Source organism: Natator depressus, chromosome 22 (assembly GCF_965152275.1).
Source record: "Natator depressus isolate rNatDep1 chromosome 22, rNatDep2.hap1, whole genome shotgun sequence".
Taxonomy (NCBI): domain Eukaryota; kingdom Metazoa; phylum Chordata; order Testudines; family Cheloniidae; genus Natator; species Natator depressus.
Genome location: NC_134255.1, coordinates 18,893,077 through 18,916,578, shown reverse-complemented (window position 1 = coordinate 18,916,578; position 23,502 = coordinate 18,893,077). Strand labels below are relative to the sequence as shown.

The window sequence follows — 23,502 nt, the reverse complement described above, 5'->3', positions numbered from 1 at the left end:
GGTGGTACCCCAACATTCATAACCAAAAAAAAAAAAAAAAAATCCAAAAACAAAACAAAGAAACAAGTTGTACAAGTACTGACTGGTAACACTGAAGGTCAGAAAAATCCTCAAGCAGGGAAACGACGGGCTAAGTATTTCATTTCTGCAGGAAGCTACACTCTTCAGGCTGAGGTGTTCTGCACTAGTGCCAAGCAAGCCCCCTTCAGTTTACATTTGTTAACCCAGAAGTACACAGCTTGATTATTTTTCCTGCCTTTGTTAGCAACTGTAACACAATCCTTATCTATAGTGTTAAGAGAATTAAAAGCCATGGACCGATACTGAACTAGGCTTCATTACATGGTGCATCACTATATTAGTTCCTATATATATATCATATTTATAGTTATAAAAAAAACTCGCAAGTGTGTTGAGTATGGACCAGTAGTATGGGTTTGAATGGCATGATTCTGCACAAAGACCATCTTGCTGAAGAACCTGGTATTGCTTGGAAATGAAAGAAAATGAAATAAAAAGATTATACCCAGCCCTTTGCAATGACCCGCTTTTCCTTTAAAAAAATTGGTTTGTACAAATAAAAATAAATGCCTTAAGGTTTGACTTTTAGTATTTTCAGATATCATGATCTATGTCAGTCCTTATAAAATATACATTCATATATGAGGAAGCTGCATTGTGCTCACTATTAGCCTGGGCAGAACAGGGTTAAAGGGCACATAGGCCTGTGTCTTACACATGAATCATTGAAAACTTAAATACTAGCTGCCAAGGCTTCTCCCCACCTTCCTTTTATTTATTTAAAACTGTAAGTGACTGAAAACCTCTGTGCTGGAGACAGACTGGTGAGAACAATGGAAGTGGGGAGCCAAGGGGACCCCTGGCCCAGCCTGTAGGTCAGCACAATTCAGCTTCTCTGGTTTACAGACAGTTTCACTGGCCACAGTGGCTGCTAGTTAAGGCAGCCACAACAGGTATAGCAGCAAAGCATTCAGTGAGCTGGATCTTCCACCAAATTCTAGCCTGATCCATTTGCGCTCTCAGTCCTCACGGTAGAGGAAATTTCTAGTGCCTGGTTCTCAGAGAGACTCAGGTGGTATCTCTCTTCTGTTTTCTCCTTCACTTATTTTTTCCCCCTCTTCTTGTGTTTTTTCCCCTAAGGGGTTTTGTGGGAGCAGTGTTTCCTGATCAGAACTTGCTCTTAGTGTGGATGTCTGGTGAGGAATCAATTTTGCTGATCAAATAGCTGATAGCTACACAGATTTTTGGAAAGAGAAAAGAATGGGATTGTTGTCAGCTGCAGAGGCTGATTCTCTGCCAGATAAAGGGATATCAGCAGAAGGGAGAAGGGGGGGGAAATGATTGAACTAGACCATTCTGAAGGTAAAATTAACTGGTGTGTCCAGCACTGGAACTGTTCCCCAGCACTGCCGCGAAGAGCTGTGTCTAGGGATGCTGAGCTGAGATTTCCCCAGACATGGTTTCTGGCCTCTCAGTGTGTGTGCATTCCCAAACTGTCAGTGCATCAAATCATTTCAGTAACACAGGCAGCTTTGACTTTGATTTTTCCTTTAAAAAAAAAGTTTTACAAAATAATAATCACACAGTGCAATAAAAAAGGAAACAGCAATTCCTGACCCTTCTGCGTGCTGCATTTCATTCTCAGGTCAGAGGAAGAGGTCTCGGGGTTTGAATGACACAGATACATAGTGCTAAGCTGTGAGCGCTAAGGAGTTATTAGTCAATGCTGTCCAATTTCCATAGGCAGCTGCTGATGCTGTTTCATAGCAGCCTTTCAATTTGCTCATTCAGCAAATTGTAGATGGCCTGTCCCCAGGGACAGAGGAGAGGAGTGGGTGTGCATTATAATTTTACTGTTCAAAGGAAAAATTCATATGTTTCCAAGTGAGAGGCACTCGGGGCTGTGAAGTGCATTTGTGGGTACAAATCCCACACCTGTTCCTAACAATGATGATGAACAAAGGCAGGGCTGGGGTTCTATTGCTTTGCTCAATTTCCACAGGACCAAGTTTCTCTGGTTGAAGAGTTGAGAATTTTCCAAGAATGAAAACCCACTCTGGCTCTTTATCCACTGAAGCTGCTTTAGAAACACAATAGTGAGTGATGGGAAGTTGGCTTTCCCTGCTACCAATCACAGTCCTGGGCTTAAGTTAAAGTGATCTCTCCAGAGATGCAGGGACCACTCACTCTCAGTAAGTATCCTGGCAGAATCAGTGAGTTACTGAGGAGGACACGTCTGCTCTGCAGGATTGAAGTGGAAAGAGCAGGGTGGAAAAATTCATATTTTCTGCCATATTCCTAATTCTGAGCTCTGAACAAACTAATGGAAAAGTGAAGATAGCAATTCTTACCCCCTCTCCTTTACCTTTCTATAAACAGAACAGTGGCACGTGTCAAGGCAGAATCATGCCTCTTTCTGCCCAGCGGTAGGAAAACTGTACCAAAAAATGTTAACACAGACGTTCAAATAAAGTTCCACTGAGTCAAACTCCTCCTGAGTTGGGTGATTGTTTCCCATGCCCTCCCCCTTGACAAATTAATATAATTAAGGTCCAGCCAAAGCTTCCAGGAAACAGCTACTTAAGTCAACAAGGCAGAACAAGATTAAAAGTAAAATAAAAATAAAAGTATCCCTCTCTCTGGAGGAAGGATCAGACTATGTCCAGCCAGATATTTCCAATAACCATCCTATGAAAATAAAAAATTATTAAAAACAGATTATCTTAAATTAGGATAATACCACTGTTTAAAAATAGCCTTGTCATAAGTGCTTTTCCCTATGAAGTGCTTCTCATAGAAAAATATACAAAATATATTTACATTTATAAAACCTTAAATACTACACTGTAAACAGAACAGAGTAAAATCCAATCACTTAATTTAACAGGCTTGGGGCTTTTTTTTCTTTTGGATCCAAAGGGGGGGGGGGGGAGTTATCCCACGTGAACCAGGACTAGTGTCATTCTGTTTTGCTTTTTAAATGAATTTACTATTTCACTCAGGTGGGTTTAATTGTGGCAGTTGCAAACTGGTTTCCTAAACACATTTTTAAATGCTACAAGGAGTATGCTCAGACTGTTAGTGTTTGGCCTTGCATTTCTACTGAGCTTTTATATCCCCTTTTGGTGCCTATTCCTATGTCTTACAAGGAAGATTGAAGTAACCATAACCTAGAAATGGATCTAGAGAGAGAGATGTGCTTAGAGAAATCACTCATTTGCTTGATTCATTTATCCTACTACATTATTTAAACCATCTGAGCAGAGCCTCTCCTGCTGAAACCTCTGCAAATCACCCTTGCTAGTTTCTGTTTGGGAGTACTGGCTAGCTAATAGAACTGGTCTCCATTTCTGACAGTTGCGGGTCCTCCTACTCTGCTCATGGATTTCCATTGCTTGGACAGGCTCAGAGGCAGGGAGGCAGATCTCTGTGTGGCTGGAAAACCCTTCAGCTCCCTAGACCAAAGAAGAGTGCCCATTTCTGATGGCAGAAACATAGGAGAAGAGTTGTTCCTACTCTACAGAGGACTTCACTACTGAAACAAGGCCTTTGCTGACAAGGATTTCCACTTTGGGCTGTAAATCCTGAAGAGTGAATCACTGTAATCAGTTGGCAAACCCAATACAGCCCCTTCCTTTACTAGAGACAGCTAGAAATTCTCTTATACAAAAACAAATTTCAGAGGAAAATCCTACTGAAACCCTTTTCAGTTCACTTACAGGCTGCTGTAGGTTACCCTAGCCTTACTCTTTCCAGGCCCCAATAAAAGACAGACCAACCAAGAGAAATGCACTGGGCCACCTATGGCTGCTCTAAGAAGTCTGATAAAACCCAGCCTGCTCACAAATAGTGTTTTGGAAATGCATGGTGGAAGGAACCACAGACACTCAATGTCCTTCACGGAGCTGGCTGATGGGATACAGTCTCTCTCCAGTGGAAAAGCTCAGTCACATACTGTGCTTCTTTTAATTATGACACAGCAAGCGAAGGAAACTGAAAACCCCACATTGCCGTTCCTGGCAAAGCTGGTCATGGAGTCCTGACAAACCAGAAACTACAAAGGAGGACAAAAATCTGAGGCCTCTACCCATATATGAGTTTTGGTCTTTTCTGCCTCATCCATCCACCCTCCCCCTCTCCCACTCACTATCCCACAATGACAGACAAATACTGGAGGGGGGGAAAAAAGGGCAGTGGAAAAAGCATAACAATCATACTGAGGATCTTCTCTGATCGTCTGTGTCTTTCACAAGGATAACTGTGCGCACGTGAGACATGAAGATGTGGACTCTGACGGAGAAGCGCAGCCATCACTTACGTCCCTGAGCCCCAGTCAATCTTCATTTCTGTCTCTGTCTTCCCCTCTCCCTCCCAAATGGCAGGAAAGAAATGCACTGTAACTTTGGTTCGCCCCAGGCCCTTCAGGGCTCACTCACAGCTCATGAAAGTTTTAGTTTAAGAATTTCCTGCACTTCTTGGCGCCACAGTTACAAGGCAGTTTGTTGCTGGCATCTTCAATGGGGAATTTGTAGTCATAAGTGAGTTCCTCCCCACGGTAGATTTTGCGCATGGCGAAGATGACGATGTGTTTCTGGCCATCAATGTTGATTACGCGGGAGTAACAGTTGGGCTCACATGAGTGGTTGATGAAGCGGGCTGCATTCCCGTGCATAGTGGCATCTACCACTTCGGAGTCATCAATGCGGAACATGTAGCAGCCAATCCCCTGGGCATGGAGGAAAGAAAGGCATTTAGAGTTCAGCGAAGCCAAGAGTCCCTCTCCCCTGCCTGGAGTTTCAGGAGATTGTTTATTACCATAACTAAACAAGAGAAATCAACATGTAGTCGGTGTGGAACCATGATCTCCTTAGAATCCTGTAGCCACTCTTCAGTTATAAGGTACTTGCTTGAACCATTTTATCCTCATACCCTTTGAATCTGCAGTGTTGATGCAGGGCTCAAATATTTCCTAAGCCCTTGGAGGAAGCAAAGGAAGTGCTCCTAGAGCTCCAGTCAGTGCTGGAAAAACTGGGAAGTCTAGAACCCCAAACCACAGAGTTCAAGTGCAGTTTGCTCGCCTATTAAAGTTTGCACTGTACATATACTTGACTCCCTTTAACCCACCCTTGAACCCAGACAGACATATTTATACCCCATGCAATCCCCACAGACCAAGTCTGGCCAGCATCTGGGCCCATTCTCTACAAACTGCTGCTGGAGGTCATAACACTGAATTGCAACTGGAAGTCACTAGTTTTAAAGTCACCACAAACAAGTCTTGGCTCTGTCAGAAAGCACTTGGAAGGTCACAAATGTGAAACTTCCCTCTTTTTCATAATTATTTTCAGTTCAACATTTTTCTGCAAATGTCTACGTCAACACAAACAGAAAAGAGAGTCTTCAAGAAGAAATTGCTGATATGTATAGGAGAAGTTGCCAACAATGGGCATTTTATTCAGGCCTTGTCCAAAGCAAACACACATCAGAATGTAAAATTTGTTTGGCCTTTACAATTTATGTGGTCAGATGCATTATCTAGTGGTTTGAGCACAGGAATGGCACCCAGAAACTCTTCTGTACTAACGTTCGCTATGACACCAATCCCCTCTCTGAACTGGGGCAAACAGCTTAGCTCCTCTGCCTTTGTTTCCCCATCTATACTCCTTACTCCATAGAGGGTTGTGAGGATCAGCTGTTTGTACAGTACACTGAAGATTAGGAGTACTATGTAAGTGCTAATATTTTATAGGACTCCACACATTAGGGCATATATTTTTCCATAGTTACACAGGGTTTCAGTTCCATAACCCCTGTGAAAGACTATTATCAGTTTCCTCTTGGGAATGCTCCCTTCAGCTCGCCAACTGGAGAAAAGTGCTGTGAATGAGTTTAATTGTGCCTTTTACAAATGTTGATGAAAGCCACAGAACTCACCTTGCTGTCATAGTACTTCTCTCGTTTGTCAGTGAGGATGGAGCGAATGACATTGCCTGAATATTCAATCACCATCTCACCTGCATCAATGTTCCTTTTGCAGAATAGGCCCCGGCCATGGATGGGAGACCTAGTGAAAAGAAACAAGGTAAGAGAATGTATCAACCAATGCAACTGGACCATGCTGTTTCAACTGAAGATCAGAAAACCTTAGCACACAGGCTAACTCTTCATCAAAGGGATGAAGGGTTTGACTCTCCTCACTGTGTTTTTACCATATGCAAGTAACCAAAACATTTTTAGCTTCCCTTCCCACCCCAAAAATAAATGCCTGAGCTATCACCAAGGTGAGCTGGCAGGAATAAGTGGTTTGTACTGAGGATCAGCTTTTTAAAGATTTGACCTGAAAACAGAGAAAGGGAAGAGACGAAGGGAGAGAGAGAGAACTCTTTCCCTTCAACATTCCTGTTGGACTTTAGAAAGGGTTTTCAATTTTTAATCTCCTTCTGCCCTAGACAGAGTTAAAGCACCAGAGTAAAACCATACCTGTAGACACCAACTGCCTCCTTGGAGGTCTTCTTCAAGTGTCGGAATCGCATGGGCATTGGCAGATCCATACTAGTTGCCCTCCTAGAACAAAGAGACACTGCTAAGTGATCACCTTTATTCGAGAGCCCATGCCAAGCATTAGTCGGTATAGTTTCAAAAATATTAACATTTAGTCACTGTGACACTGCAGCCCAATGCCCACTGAGAAAGCAACCAAAATTAATACAATGTATTTTTCTATAAATATTATATTATAAAGCTGTTCTTAATTCAACCTCTGATCTCAGACAAACTCCTTACTGCTAACCAGCTCTCCTCTTCTGCAAATTTAATATAAGTAATCTTTTTTGCCTTATTCTCCCAGAATTCTGATCAGAACATCCTACAGTAGCATGAAAACAGATCTGAGAGGGGCTGGCCATGTTCAGTAGCCAGCTCCCCTGCTAATGCAGGATTGTCCTCTACAATCTATTTTCTAGTGTTTTGTACATTTAAAGTTGTAACACCACACCTCCAGGTGCAATAGACAAGACCAAAATATTTGGCTTTTCTTCTTAGTACCCTCCCCTTTTCCCTTTTGGAGACATAAATCCAGTTGCATACCGAGCAGACTTCAGCTGCACTTCCTCCTCTTCCTCATCATTGGGGTTGTATTCTGGCGGCTGGCGGTGTTTAGAAGCCAGGAAATTGAACATATCAAATGCTGACTTCCTGGAGGGCAAAGAACATGTGTATTACTGGCAACGTTAGTTTTCAACAATATCTTGGCTGCTGCAAGGGCTATGTGTGTCTGCTACTCTATCACTTCTCTGGCCTAACTTTCATTTCTTTTTGCAAAAAGAAAAGGAGTACCAGTGGCACCTTAGAGACTAACCAATTTATTTGAGCATAAGCTTTCGTGAGCTACAGCTCACTTCAGAAGAGAGCTGTAGCTCACGAAAGCTTATGCTCAAATAAATTGGTCTGGTGCCACTGGTACTCCTTTTCTTTTTGTGAATACAGACTAATACGGCTGCTCCTCTGAAACATCTCCTTCTCAGTGATTCATGCTCACCTCAGGTGCTGATCAAAGCTCTGTAAGGCAGCAACACCAAATAAACATAATCTTTAGGATTGTGAATGGAAGTGGTAAAGTGGGAAGTCTTATTAATTTCAATTTCCTACTGCTTGGCAAAAAGCTAAGAGCAACAGAAGTACTAGAGCTGCATGTAGACTCAGGAACATACAGGCCATCAGTTTACATTTGAAAGATACCATTAAACCTATAATTTAGTTTTTAGTTTAAAGATTAAATTCTGCAAAGTTTACAGTTTATGCCCCTCACTTGCCAGGGGAAAAGTCTCTTACTCTGGCTAGTAGACTGGTCAAGTCCCACGCATCAGAAAGCTCACACTTACCTGAGGTGGACTTCAGCCCTAGCAGAGCCATGTGGATTCAATGGGGGTTCATTGGTCTCCTCTGGTTTGTGGAATCTAAATTTGTAATTGTGGCAATGCTTTGCTCCATAAAGCTGCTCAATCAGGAACACAACAGCATCATGGATAATCCCCAGCATCCTCAAACCATTCACACCTAGAACAAGGACAAAAGGAAAAGGTAAGAAACCAGGTGTCAGTGAAAACAGGCAGTCTGGAAAATAAACCAGCCCATTAGAAACCAGTGGAAGCTCCTGCCAGAGCCCTGCATTAGCTACATTGTTTGATTTCTAATGAGAACTTAAAATAAAAATTCTTTTGTTTCAGTCTCTGCATCAGGACATATCCCCAGTTCAGCAGCTAGCAGATGAACTACAGCCATCTAGGACAGCGGCTTTTAGATAGTGATTACGTTGGTCAGAATGCTAACTCCTATAGCAGGCTTATAAACTATGCCTAACTAATAAAAAACCCCACACTGGAGCTTACAGGGTAAGTCTGGGCATTCCACTTGTATACCATGTAGTTACACTAGTGTTTCATAGACTTTAAGGTCTGACGGGACTATCGTGATCTAGTCTGACTTCCTGCACGCTGCAAGCCACAGAACCTCACTCACCCACTCCTATAATAGACCCCCTAACTTCTGGCTGAGTTACTGAAGCCCTCAAATCATGGCTTAAAGACTTGAAGTTACAGAAAATCCAACATTTACACCAGTTTAAATCTGCAAGTGACTGGTGCTCCATGCTGCAGAGGAAGGCGAAAACCCCCCAGGATCTCCGCCAATCTGACTCAGGGGAAAATTCCTTCCTGACCCCAAATATGGGGATCATATAGACCCTGAGCATGTGGGCAAGACCCACCAGCCAGACACCTGGGAAAGAATTCTCTGGAGTAACTCAGAGCCCTCTCCATCTAGTGTCCCATCGCTGGCCGTCAGAGGTATTTGCTGCTAGCATCGCAGATCGGCTACATGCCATTGTAGGCCGTCTGACCTGAAGCGAGGAGATTTCTGATCATACCATGCTGCTAAACAACTTCACAGCAGAACTCCAGGACACATCTAAACTAGTGTTATCTGTGCAGCTCAGACACAGAATAAAAAGGTCAAATAGGCTCAGGTGGCCAGCCACCATACATTAAGAGAAGTAGCATAATTTTCTCATTTGAAAAAGTAGCAAAATTGCCATAAGCTTTGTTCAATAAAAGTCCAACATTTCACAGCAAATGTAGCTTGCTCAGTGGATCAGACACAAACCCTGACACAAAGTAATGAATCAGGTAATAGGAGAGAATATCCCCGCTCCAATCATTCTCATATAAACGTTATTGTTGCTGCAATGTTGGAGCTTTTTATTCATGCAAACCTTGAGGAGCTTTGCCCGGCTTAAATCAAAATATTTACGACCGAAAATGTTTCTCCTTCAAAGAGCTGTCTATAAGCAACTGACCTTTTTCTTCTGAAGACTCTACTCTTGTTTGACAATTTCCTCATAACATTGGTTTATCTGCTTTTAAAATACACTTGCTGGCAAAGAGGAAACAACCTCAGTGCTTGGTATTACCTGCAAACGATAGCTGCTTCAGACGGGCATTGGAACGAGCTTCTTGAACTTTATCAGTCAGTGATTTCCAGGCATCTGCGATTAGAAAATGGAAGACAAAACAATAAAAGAAGCTTTGCATCTATCAGACATCAGGAGTAACCGGAACAGCTGCTCGGCATGTCTCTTGATTGTCTTCTCATTCAGTCAGATCTGCAGCAATGCAGCCAAGTCCAGCGGGTGTGAGTGTATGCGCGCACACGCATACAGTACCAGCCATGTGGCAAATATAAAGAGAAGCGCAATCAGTGGCCATAAACTCATTATTTCTCCTGTAGTTATACAGTTTTCACCCTCTTCAAAAAAACTTAATGGTGCACAGGCAAATAAGTTGCTTTAGCAATGACTTTTGAAACAAAATTTAGATGACCTAATGCCTGGTCTGTGTTCATTATTTGCTTTGTCCCACCACTACTTTATATACCAATAACACTGTTGGTCAATGATTTCAAGACAAAGAGGAACAATGCAGACATTTAACACAAACCAGGCACTCTGGCATAGGATTTTGTTCCAAAGCTTTATCTCTAAGAGAAGACAAGTCTATTCTGGAGACGCTTGATACAGAGATCACAATTTCTCAAAAAGCATCTTTTGTTTTTAACCTCTGGGAACAAAGCTCAGAGAAAGGTGCAACCAGAAATCACTGTCCTCACCTTCAATACTTTCTGCACAGATCTGAAAACCGTCATCACTTGAGATCTCGAAAACTAGTCCTTTCTTTGGCTTCTTCTCACCAAGGCTTTCTTTCCTCTTTTGTTCTTGCTGCAGCCAAAACATAAGTGGGGAGCTGAAAGTGCCTTCCTCCTCCTCAGAAGCTTTGAATCCTGGAAGACAGACAGACCGATATGAAGATACAGTTGGGCAGAATGAAGTTTTATTGTACCTCCCACCACCAAACAAACAGATACCTAATGGTGAAAAGAATTTGTCCCTGATTTGAACAATGGATGATTATTTCTAAGAAGCCACCAAAACGTAAGTATCGTTCTTGAGCTGCCTCCCTTATCAGTGTGCCTGGGTTACTCCCTAGCTTTGAGATCCTTTTCATGCAAACCAACTCCTGGTTGCTTTAAAGCAGGGATCCCGAACGCAGTGCCCGCAGGCGCCATGGTGCCCCCTGGAGCATTTTTGTGCACCCGCAGGACACCCCAACGCTGAAATGCCGCCGAGAATCGTTGCGTTCTCGGCGGCATTTCAGTGGCGGGGTGTTCGGCGCCCGCCACAGTCTTGTGGGAATAGCAATATGCTAGTCCCACAAGAAAGGTTGGGGACCACTGCTTTAGAGGTTAATACAACCTGTAGAATCTGTAATGCAATTTAACATCTACCTCTGCATGGAGAACAGCATACACTATAGTAGTCAGCTGTACAGTTTCAGCAGAATCCACGTCCACATGCAGGCATGTGGACTCAGCCAGAACAATTCTGCTAATGATATTAAGTGACTTGTTAAAGTTCCACAATAATGGATTACCTACTGAACCATCACCAGTGGCAATGGGAATTATAAAAGGGGAAAACAAAGACAGGTCCTTCCATGAATCATACTCCAGGGGAGCTACTACAGGAATATCAATTTCTGATGATGATGAACAGAAAGAAAACTGCAGTTAATGGGACAACAGCTTTACCACAACAATTTTAATTCCGTTCTCTGTGTACGGGCACGAGGGTGATAAGCAGACTTTAAACTCAACTCCCAAACAAAAGTCTAGAACGGGACTTTCTAAAGTTTAGAACTGTTCTGGAGCTCTCATTTCCTGATCAAGAACTGAGATCCTGAGCGTGGATTTACATCCATTTAGAAAGTGAAATCCAGATTACACCACAACATGAGAACATAAAAATCAAAGTTGCAAATTTCTACAACTACAACCACACATGCAATTCACATTTCTGTGACTGGAACGTAACTGCCTCCAAAACTAGCAGAAAACCACACAGTGGCTACTAAGAGTTCTTTAAAGTGGTCAAACATGAAATGACTCTATATAGTTCAACATCAAAGGCTGCCAAGAAACTGTATTTTTGGAAGAAGCGACATACCTGTATTTTCTTGCTCATTTGCTGTGTTCTGCATTGACTGTGGCTCTGTAAGAATTGCCATTTGCCTTGGGGAAAGGGAGAAAATGAAATATAATGCTCGGCAATAAACCACCCCACAGAAGGCAGCTCCTGTTTTTTTCTATGGCTGATCCATCTAACCAGTTGGGGTGTTGTGTGTTTCACAGAGACAATGTCAACTTGAACATTTTAAAATTGATTACATATAAAAATTTCCAGTTTCTAACAGAGCACAGTTTAAATAATACTCTTATTCCAAATATGTTTATAAGAGTTTTTCAGTTCTCTGGTAGATGTTTATAAGGATCCTTTCAGAAAGGGAGAAACTGACTGTGCAAGAGAACAGTGAACCAAACTGCATGCCTGTGACTGAAAGTACCTCTATATTCACACCCTACACATTACCGTAATAATCTTTGTACAAAATATGCCTTGAGAGTTATATTGGAAAACTAATAACTCACTGGTCAATGATATCATGGTGAAATGTATGTAATCCATAAACCACACTGCCCTAACTAGACAAAAGTTGATTGCACCCCAGAACTTCACAATGCCTTATACTGACAGACTCAAGGAGCTCAAAGGCAAGTTTAAGGAGTGACTTGATTACAGTCTATAAGTATCCACATGGGAAATAAATACTTAATAATGGGATCTTCAATCTAAAAGAGAAAGGTATAACACGAGCCAATGGCTGGAAGCTGAAGGTAGACAAATTCAGACTGGAAATAAGGTGTACATTTTTAACAGTGAGAGTAATTAACAACTGGAACAATTTAGCAGCGGTCGTGGTGGATTCTCAATCACTGAGAATTTTTAAATCAAGATTGGATTTTTTTTTTAAAAAGATCTGCTCTAGGACTTATTTTGGGGGCGTTCTATGGCCTGTATTATATAGGAAGTCACACAGTGGTCTCTTCTGGCCTTGAAATCTATAGGCTTGTCTACACTACATAGCTTTTAGCCGCTACAAATCGCACAGTGTAGCCACTGTTTGTCGGCTCTCCTGCCAACAAAAAACTTCCACTGCCAACGAGCGCGTTAGCTTTGTCGGCAGAAGCGCTCTCCTTCACACAGGCACTTGTCGCGGCAAAACGTGTGTCTTTCGGGGGGCGAGGGGGTGGATGTTCACACCTCTGAAAGACAAAAGTTTTGTTGTTCTATTGGCCGTGTAGACATAGCCTATGAATCCATGCACAAAGGATACAAACTGGAAAAGGAAAAAAACTAGTTTTTATTTTTCAGTACAGAAATTTTCGTGTTACCTGTGACTACAGCAGGTACAAGGGGCCTGATTCACCGTGGCATAATTTCAGCTTTATGCTGTTATAACACTTAGCATGCATTCACACTACAGAATTAACTTGTGTGATTCACCCTCGTTATTTCCACCGTGTACGCATTTCACAAAGGAGAGCGGCCTCACTACAGAACAACAGCCAAGCTTGGGGGAGCAGAGGGGCTGTAGTGGCCTTTATCCACACAGGCACTCTATTCACTTGTGTGTAGCACTAAGACTTCCTGGGACCTGGGACACATCTCATGGTTCATAGCACCACCGTGCAACTCTATGAATGTTTTCGGTGTACTGAGAGAGAACCTATCCGTGCCTTTTGGGGATCCTGGGCAGAAATGGTATGAACCTGACAAGTCATTAAAGTAAATCAGTTCTGGCTTGGTGCACTCAAAATTTCTGTCCATTACCTTCATTCCAACTTGGAGGCAAGGCCTGGATCTAACTCACAAAAACAATCTACAGCAGGTGTTGGCACTAGCGCAACTCTCATTTTGGCAAAAATAGGAAGAAACAGGGCACATAGCATGGTGGGGCAGCAGCTTGTCACCATGCAGAAGTGATGGTATGCTTTCTTAAGGAGAGCAAAAAGCTTCATGCAGAGCTGGAAGACGGGAGACAACTGATTGGCAGTTCCGGATCAGGCCCTCAAGCACTGAGTGATGAGACTACATCACCAAGCAGCCATGAGACAACTAAGAGTGGGCCACACTCCCGGAGTTGTGTGAGAAGCTCCTTCCAAGCAACTGGCAGAACATTGAGAGGCCTCTTCTTCGAGGCCATTCTAAAAAAAACTTGAGCTTTATGCCAAAGATAGATCAGTGCAGTTGCTGGTACTGGCAGCTGAGTGTGACTGTGCAGAACGAAGGCTCAGCAGGCCTAGATGTAGTGGCATGGGACTCCTGGTCAGGAAATAGACAGCAAGAAAAGGCCATAGGGTAGTAGCCCCAAAGGATTGTGGGCAGGTACTGGAGGACTAATAACACTCAGAGGGTTGCCAATTTTCTATTTGCAGAAAACCAAAACACCCTTGCTCCCCACCGCCTCACCCCTTCTCTGAGGCCACGCCCCCTGCTCACTCCATCCCCCTCCCTCTGTCACTTGCTCTCCCCCCACCCTCACTCACTCACTCATTTTCACCAGGCTGGGGTGCGAGAGGGGATGAGGGCTCCGGCTGCGGGTTCTGGGGTAGGGATGGAGATGAAGGGTTTGGGGTGCTGGAGAGGGCTCCGGGCTGGGGCAGAGGGTTGGGATGTGGGACGGGGTGAGAGTTCCGCCTGAGGGTGCAGCTCTGGGGTGGAGCCAGGGGTGAGTGATTTGGGTGCAGGAGGGGACTCTGGGCTGGGGGTATGAGAGGGGGTTAGGGCTCTGGCTGGGGGTGCAGACTCTGGAGTGGAGCTGGGGTTTGGGGTGCAGGCGGGCGTGTGGGCTCCGGGCGGCGCTTACCTCAGCCAGCTCCCGGGAAGCAGCGATATCTCCCTCTGGCTCCTAGGTGGAAGCGCGACCACGTGGATCTGGGCACTGCCCGCATGCGCTGCCCCCTCAGCTCCCATTGGCCACGTGGGAGCTGCTGAGCTGGCACTGGAGGGGGGAGCAGCGCTCAGAACCCCTGTGGCCATCCCTCCACCTAGGACCCAGAAGGAGATGCCAGCAGCTTCCCAGGAGTCATGCGGAGCCAGGTAGGAAGCCTGCCTGCGCCGACAACCAGACTTTTAATGGCCTGGTCAGCACTGCTGACCTGAGCCACCAGGGTCCCTTTTCGACCAGGCATTCCAGTTGAAAACCAGACACCTGGCAACCCTAGGCCCTCAACTGTTGTGTTATGACACTGGCCTGTGTCCACGTTATAGACAGGTGGAGTTAGTGGCTCTTGAGGGAAGCTCAAGGTCTGTCCCATTACCCCAAGTCATGACAGCTAACTTGTTTTACTGCCTACACCACACACAGGTCATCACATGAGTGACAGGTGGGTGGGGCTGTTTCTGTGGGTAGGTGGGTGTGCATAAGTGGTTTGAGTTATTACGAACACCTCATGTTAACTTGCTAGTGAAGACAACCCCTTATGCTGATTTAAATCTGGAATAACAGCAGCAATTAATCAGGCCCCAAAGTTTTCAGACAGAAATGTGGTTTTCAACTTGACAGTGTCCAGTTAAGTAGATCTATTTTTGAAGATTAGTATTGTTCTTTAATATTGCAGTTTAAGTGTCTTCCTTTAAGACTCAATCACAACCAGGACACTGACAACTATCTAACCTTTCCACTAAAGAACTGAGAGTAGATTTTTAAAAAGAGGTAGTCAGTCCCCCAGGGAAACAGTCCACCTGACAAAATCCATCACAAACTGGCCCCTGGATGACAGTCTTGAACTTATCTCTACAATAAAGCAAAGCAATCAAATGAAGAAAACTGGGGAAAGCTTGCACTACTGTATCCATTCTGTGGATATCAGATTTTGACCTGTAGGGTTGCTAATCTGGTAGTTTTTACCAGCCCTAAAAAAAGAATTACAAACAACATTTAAAAGCCACAAGTATGCAACTATTTCTAAGCATTTACTCCTGAATCAAGTATTCAAAAATCAGCTGGTTTCAACTGAAAATGAAAATATTCTTATATATTAACATTTATTTCTGTGACATTTATCACTGTAACATGTGCTCTGATTATGTTATTACAATGAATCTTGTTCTACTAGATTAAACAAGGATTTAATATTGTGGCTAACAAGTGACATACATTCCAGACTGAAAGCTACCGGGGTATTTTAATTTACAACAGCAGCAACAAATACAAGGAAGGAAGAACAGAGTTTTATTTTGTTTATAAGATACTGAATATAAACCAGCAAAACCTAATGGGAAAGGTTTGTTTTAATACTTACCCTGCAGGCTGCCCAGATGGCTTTTGTGGTAGCTGATCTATACTTGTATCTTGAATGTCTGCCTTCACTGCAGGAGTCCTGGAACAGAAAGATTTGGGATAATTCAAAAGACTAAACAAATAAGAATTTACTGTGACCAAGAAATAATGGATCTAGTGGGACCTGCCATAAGTGATTCAGCATTTCAGCAAACTACAAAAATAGGAACAAATGCTACTGTGAAGCCAGAGGACAGAAAGTAGATCAAATTGCTAGTGCTTTAGGTCAGATTCAAGACTTGCACTTTAAAGGGATGGAGTACTCTAGGATCTTTACAAGGATGTTTTTGCATAACCATAAGCATGGAACCACGGGTCACTCCATAAAGGATGGTATGCTGGCAAAAAAAATAGCCTAAAATATTTACAAATAGAAGACCAATTATGTCTAAAAGATTGTGGATCAACTGCTTTTCAAAAAAGACTTACAGCACTGAGTTAAAAACATCAAAGAACTGTAGAACTGAGTCATCTGACCAGAGTCATCTGACCCAACTAACCGGAGTTAAAGGTCAAGGGACCTGCCCAGTACTTTTGGGCAGGTCCCTTGACCTCCAGGAACTGCAGTGGATTGCTGGGTTGCCCTTGGTCAAATCCCTTATCATATGGACTGCTGGCAATGTCACACAGAGAGGATACTTGGGGACTTTCTGAACAAAAACGTTAAGTGTCACATTCAGCACCCAGGTCCACAGTCCTTATTCTCCCTTCTTCCTACAGATCTGCACCTCAAGTAAAATCACCAAGACAAATGCTACTTCAATTCAAAGACTGGAAAGAAATTGCCATACAGTGAGACACTTGAGCTCAGTCTGTTTAGCTTATCAAAACAAATCACAGAATTATATAAATATAGGACTTGAAGGACCTAAGAAGATTGAGAGTTGACTTGATTACAGTGTATAAGTACCTCCACTGAGAGAATATACCAAGTACTAAACTGCTCTTTAAAACAGGTTTAAATTCTATAAACTGACATTAACTGGCAGTTGTGAAAACATCCCAGAACCTGGTGGCTAAGTCATGTGCTGTTCCTGAAGACCAAGAACCATTGGCTGGAAGTTAAAACCAGACAAATTCAAGTTAGAAAACAAATATTTAAAAAGTGGGGGCATTTAACCATCAAAACAAGCTACCAAGGAAAGTGGTAAACTCTCTTCAAATGCAGACTGATTGCTTTTAATGAAGATGTTTTAGTCAAACACAAGCTATTGGGCTCAGTACAGGAGTAATGGGGTGAAATTATTTGGCCTGTAATATATATGATCTGACTAAATTATCTAATTAATCCTTTGGCCTTAAATTCTATAAACATTCCCTATAACTTGTGATTCCTCTTTCCAAAGGAAAGAGAGAAAACTCAGTTGCATGATGAAAATGCAGTGTGATTACTGACATTAACTGGCATACAGCTTTAACCCTTTAATTAATTAAACAACTAAAAAGACATCTGTCCAAGGCTCTAGAAGCATTAACACACAATTAACCATATAATTAAATCTCAGCAGCATTAACATACTATTAACAATATTTAATGGGGAGTATTCTACTCCCGTGACATTTTAAAATTGGACCATGGCATTCAAGAAAGAAGAGAAACGAAAGGCAAAATATAGGGCAGAATGAATTCAAAACAATTTACAAAATATATGTAGGGATACCACTTCACCAGCCACTAAAATATAGACATTTCTAAAAGTGAAACAGGACACTTGTTTTCCAGCACACAGCAACACCACACAACAATTAGGGTGCGCAGAATCCCATTGCCACTTGAAATAGCAGGGGAATGTGGGAAGGCAGACTGTAATAATCCAATTAGAAATTTGGCTAGGATGTTAGGACTAACTCTCCTCTTGCAAAAAGTACCATGGGATCTTCAAATGACAACAACTAGTCAGCGGCTCAGTTTTAAGTTCTACCTAAAAAGCTGGTATCACAAGCAGCATAGTACTTCCATAGGAACATACCAGCGCAGTCTCCTGGTACTGGCTTGGAAGACTGCAACCTCCTCAGACCACCACCATTTCCTATAACCACCATGTTTTCCTTGCAGAGTTCCAATCCAAGTTCTAATCATGCCAAATGCTGCCAGATATTAAGATTAAAAGTATATAATCGATAGATCCAAAGCACCTATCAACATGATACCGAACCACTAACTAAATTATAGCACAGCTAGAGGTACCATGTTCGCAAACAACTTTGCTCCCCCAAATAAATGGTTACCAAAAATCTGTCAGGGCTGTCCACCATGAATTAAGGCAAAGACTGTGTGTTGACTTCTTTAGAAATCTGCTTTCCCTGTCCAGATGTCCACTGATGGCAGTGAATGCTACTCTAGAATTTACTACTAAAGGATTCACTATGAGAAGATAAAAAGGAAATTTGATGTGGGGACCAGTGCAACAAAAGCCAATTTTTTACCACGGTAACAAAACCTCAAGCATACACAAAAGCAAAACGCATGCTTCTCTTACCCTGCAGTTGAGACCTGGGATACAGCATTGGCCCCTCTGTCTGGAATGTGTACTTCAGGGGGACTGGTCCACATGTGAGGAGTTTTATGCTTCTTTCCATTCCCTTTGTCTAAAGGCGGTTGAATTCGTTTAATTTTTGGCTTCATTTTTGTGGGACCAAGCACTGAGCTACTTGCAGACTGTTGGCCAGATGATGGGGAGCCTCCAGGCGAAGCTGAACTGGCATGCATTACAGTTGAGGAAACCTTGCTTTGCTCGAGTCCTGTGTTGTTAGGAATGTCCACTAGCTGTGGAAAGCTTGACAACTGAGGTGCTGAAGCAGTGGCAAGATCCAGCTGAGAAGAAGCATTTTTGATGGCTAAAAGTTGTGTCATATGCTGAAGCTGATAAGGACCTTCTGGGTCAGTGGATGATTGAGCAACTGTCATGCCCATAGTCTGTGCTGAAGGCAATACACATATGCTTGATGCAGCTGTCATTGCTGCTGTAGCTGGAGTTTGCGACGTCCCCAGTTGTGAAAACATCCCAGAACCTGGTGGCAAAGTCATGTGCTGTTCCTGAAGACCAAGACTTTGCTGACTGGCTTTGATCAAAAGATTGCTTATTGAGCCAAGGTCTCCCAACAATCCAGGGCTAGTTAATGTTACAGAACCCTGTCCCAAAACATGGCCAGGTACTGACCCACCAGTGCTAGGTGCTGCTGTGGCCTGCATGGACACAACATTCAGCACTGATGAATTTGATGCTAGTCCCGGCACTGGCCCTGTCGTGAGGTGGCCGGCATCTGGTCCAATAATGCTGGATGAAGTGCCAACTGCCGCAGCAGGGGCTGCTCCCACACCTTGGGGCAGCAAAGACGCTTGCTCAAAATACATGACTCCAGACTTAGACCTTTTAATAATATTGGGAACAGTTCTATGGGGTGTCGAATTTCCAAGGGTCCCCAAATCTAATGGGCTGTTGGAAAGTTGGGAGGGAGCAAAATTAATCAAAGTCATGTTGGAAACCATCTCAGAAGGCGCTATGGCAGAAGGGGTTCCAGATGGAGCTAGCTTTTTATTCTTTCGGGACTGCAGTCGGGATATTGGCCTTTTCTTCCCAAGGCCAGAGGTCGGGGTGGTAACTGTAGTGCCAAGGTCTGTCCTCTGGCTTGCTTCAGACACTAAAAGCTGAGGATCAGGAGGTGGCTGTACACCAATAAGGAGACCTGATGCAGGACTGCCAATATTTGGTGGGAAACCACTCTGAGTAGCTGTGGGAAAGGTATGCAAATGCTGGTGATGGGACATAGGCAGCAGTCCTTTGCTAGTAGGGGGGAATAAAGACTGAGATGATGGCAGGCTTGGATTTAATTCCGTAGTCAATGTAAGTGCACTTCCCATGGGCCCTAGCACTGAAGTATTGGTCTCCATTACGCTCTGTGTGGAACTACCAGAAGGAGTCAGCTGTATTTTTTGTGTAACACCATTGGGAAGAGTCTGGAGGACATACAGAGGCTGCATATTTTGATTGACTACCAGAAGTTTTTCAGTGGCTGGTTTTAGGTGGGGTGGGGTTGTCTGTACTGCAGCATTAGAAATCTGAGATGGACCAGGACTGTCAGTGGAGTTTGGAACGTATTTTTGGTTTTGAAGAGGAACAGTAGGAGATACTGGCACTTGGAGTCCAGGAGTACCGCTGTTCCTAGTTAAATCCTGGTTGCTGCCATGTCCTTGCTCTACTGGGGCGCAAGGTGGGCTGGCTATGTGCTCTGCATCTATGTGACCTTGGATGAAATGATCAGGAGTCATATGTCCTTCAGGGCTTGGGTCTACCCCTGGGCTTAAAAGAGTTGCATCCCCTTCACCAGAGGCAGATTTTTCTGTGACTGCAACTCTCTTCTCTCCAGATTCTGTGGAAGGTAAAGCCAGTATAGACCTCTCTCCCGAAGATGAGAGTGCAGACTCTGAAATTACAGCAAGCCTGCTGCGGTTTTGGCTGGGCACAGTAGGACTACGAGTAGTTAGAACGGAGAGATCTGATGGAAGTTCTAAAGGCAGCTCAAACTGCTCCTCTGCTGATATAGAGGAAGAAACACTACTATCCACTGGTTCAGCAGTTGGCAGCTGTTGAGAAAATACTTCAAACAAACCCATGTCCTTGCCACGATTACTATCAAGACCTAGCCCTTCCCCCAGTGTTAGAAGTTCAGATGAAGATGACTCCGGGCTTTCTCCTAAAGCCTGCATCGATGGTGTATTCTTTAGTACAAAGTCCATGATGTCCGAAGGGAGAATGTTTCCACAGTCATCGCTATTGTTATTGTCAGAGTCTGATTTTAGCAGTTCTGTGTTAAAAGTATCCAATAAGTTCTTATCTGAGGGTGTGCTAGCATGAGCTCTACGGCCTGTGTCCAAGGAACTCAGCTGAGCTTCCAAGGAATCCTGACCCTGTGTTTTAACCCTGCTTACAGCATGGCAATTATCAATCTTTGGGTCAGCTTTATGGCCAGTAGAGCTCTTGGTGACCTGTACTTTCTCTCCAGCTTCTTCAGCTCGATCAAGTTTTAAGTTTTCAGTCCCATTTTCTTTGCCACTTCTTTTGGTTACCTGATTTACTTTTCTTGTTGTTGCTGTAACACTTGTATCACTTTCTGTTCCATCATCCACACCATCTAGCTGGGAGATTTTTGGAAGATTGCACTGCTCCTCCTCCTTGAATAAATTATGGGATCCAAGCCTCTCTTCTGCACTTGAGGAAACCACTGTCCTAGTGAAATTGTAGTAGTACAAATCATCTTCATCAGAAGTACTTAAGTCATCTGCACCATCTACTTGTCCTTCTGCAGACCTCTTTCCTCGCTTCTTCCCAGTTGAGTTGCTGTAGAATGGAATGTCTTCCTCTCCATAAGATCTCACACCATACAAAGGAGTTAATCCAAAGAACATGTTAGATCTTGCCCGAGCACTTCGCCGGGGATATCTCCGCTTGTAGGAACCATCTTCCTGAGCTTTAGTTCCATCCTGAAGCATCAAGTTTCTGTCTTCAACGGGCAGATTCGGATAAGAATTATTTTGAGATTCCTGGGTAGGTGTATCACTTGGACTTCCCTGAACATCTCCTTGGCTTCCAGAAGTTGAAGACAGCTCTGTCAAAGCAGTTGGTTCTGCACCCTTACTCTGTGATTCGGCATCACTTTCTTTCTGTGCATTTTTAGATTGGCTTTCACTTTCCATCTTGAGAGGAGTCAGGGTTACTTTAACTGTGCGTTTTCTAGGAGCCTGCACTTCCTTGGAGGCCACTTCAACTTGCACCAATGGAGCTTTAGATGCCCCTTGTGCAGGTGGAGACTTATCCCCAGTTTTCTCAGCAGAAACATTACTACACAACCTCTGACTAATCTGTTCAGTTGCCAAAACCTGATTGATAAATTCTGGTTTTAAGCTTCCTTCATCACTGGCTGTCACTTGACTTGAGTCTGTAAAAGTTTTTACAGAATGTTTCTCTTTGAAGGTGTCTTTTGTTAACTTTTTTCCTTTCTGTCGTCTGTCTCTGCAAGCGGAAACCACATGCTCACTTGATGCAGAAGACCTGCTACTTATTCCAGCAGGCTTTAAGTTCTTTCCATCTATGTCTTCAACAGAAGAGACTTTTTCTGGTTGTATGAGGTCCATATGTAGGTCTCTATCTTTCCTTGGGCCTCTCTGATGAAAAGATGGAAAGGGCATTGTATCTTTGGAAGAAAGTGTTGCAGAAGGTTCTTGAAAAGTTCCCTTTTTATTAATGTTTAATTCTATGCCTGATGTACTAAGCACTTGGGTGGACATTTTAGTATTCCCAGGTGAAGCAAAGCTATGAGCTGAAGAATCTGAGTCCTTTGAACTCGACAATTTTGTCTTCTCTCCCTTTGAAGATGTGCTTTTGGAAATCAACTCTGAACTGGTAGAGTGTTTTATTTCTAAAGACTGAGATCCACCCAAATGACAAGTTTTACTTCCACTTGTAGCTACCATTCTTGGAGAGCTTGAAGAGTTAGGGCTATTTTGAGCTAACGCACTTGAAGCGCTTAAATTCACTGACCCTTTGAAGCTGTCTATATTTTTTGCGCTTGATTCATGTTCTGATGAGGATCCGATACTAGATACTCCAGGCACAGTGTGTCTGGAGTAAGTGTTCCCAACTCTGGTGGGAAAAACCATTCGGAGTTTTGACTGCTGTTGTGACAAAGAGGAGGTACTCTGTCTCCTAGAGCCAATGCTTCTAAGTCCAGATGATAATAAAGGGTCTCCCACTGTTACTATTTCATGGGTCATTGGCGTAGGACTTCCTGAAGAGGACAAGCAGGGAAAAAAATACAGTGAAACAATATAGGTATCACATAGCCAACACATACATGCAATTTGATTATACAAACGATGCACATACCTAAGAAATTCAACAAACAAAACATATTTTAGAAATACTGTCAAATAAAAAATAAGGCTGAAGATATGTATTCCCCAAAAACCAGACTCTTTGTAAACATCCAATATTGTCAGCTATGCATCTTTTGAAGCTAATTTGATAATTTCTGAATTATACCCTATAGGGTTCGATGCTATACAATTTCGAGTCTGGAATTCAAGAACTAATTCTGATTTACAAAGACACCACAAAAGTTAAACAAATGACTCCAAAATAACTCAGAAGTGTTATTTTACCTGCTACCCCTCACTGCTGGCAACATTACATGTTAATAGCATGTCAGAGAATACTAGCTTCAGGATAACTGAAGAGGATTACTATTTTGTCTTTAAAACTAAATTTGAACTGATGCTTAATGTAGGTTTTCAAAACATTTTGGAAAGAATTCAGTAAGTATGCCCCCTCTTTTTGACTAAAACTACACTTTTATAGATCTTTCATCCAAAGGATTTCAAAGCTTTTTATAAACTTTAGTGCTCAACTTTGTAAAGGAAAACATTCTAACCATTTTAGAGAAGAGAAAGACCGAGGCACGAAGAAATGGTGAAGTGACTTGGTCTTGGTGGCAAAACTCAGAATAAAATCTTGGAGAGTTCTGAGTTCCGAGTTCCAATCTCCTGCTCCAAAATCACTAGGCAACATTCCCTCCTCTAAGATTTCTAAACATTCTGCTTTATGTAGACTTCTCTGAATGTTTTAGTTTAAAAAATAAATAAATAAATAAATAAATAAATAAATAAATATTGTGTGACTCCTTATTTGACCTC

General features: G+C 42.9%; 1 protein-coding gene across 1 annotated transcript in view; it reads right to left on the bottom strand.

Annotated features, from left to right (window-relative positions):
* Window positions 1-2,952: 2,952 nt before the first annotated feature.
* Window positions 2,953-23,502, bottom strand: part of KMT2A (lysine methyltransferase 2A) — an 81,562-nt gene continuing 61,012 nt past the window's right edge. Inside the window, exons 27-36 of the mRNA XM_074936764.1 lie at window positions 18,293-22,598; window positions 15,775-15,852; window positions 11,576-11,640; window positions 10,183-10,353; window positions 9,488-9,562; window positions 7,902-8,076; window positions 7,108-7,215; window positions 6,502-6,585; window positions 5,956-6,085; window positions 2,953-4,747 (exon numbers count right to left, since the gene is read on the bottom strand). Of these exons, the coding sequence (XP_074792865.1) occupies window positions 4,472-4,747; window positions 5,956-6,085; window positions 6,502-6,585; window positions 7,108-7,215; window positions 7,902-8,076; window positions 9,488-9,562; window positions 10,183-10,353; window positions 11,576-11,640; window positions 15,775-15,852; window positions 18,293-22,598 (5,468 nt within the window). The 3' untranslated portion in view covers window positions 2,953-4,471. The remainder of the gene's footprint in view (window positions 4,748-5,955; window positions 6,086-6,501; window positions 6,586-7,107; window positions 7,216-7,901; window positions 8,077-9,487; window positions 9,563-10,182; window positions 10,354-11,575; window positions 11,641-15,774; window positions 15,853-18,292; window positions 22,599-23,502) is intronic.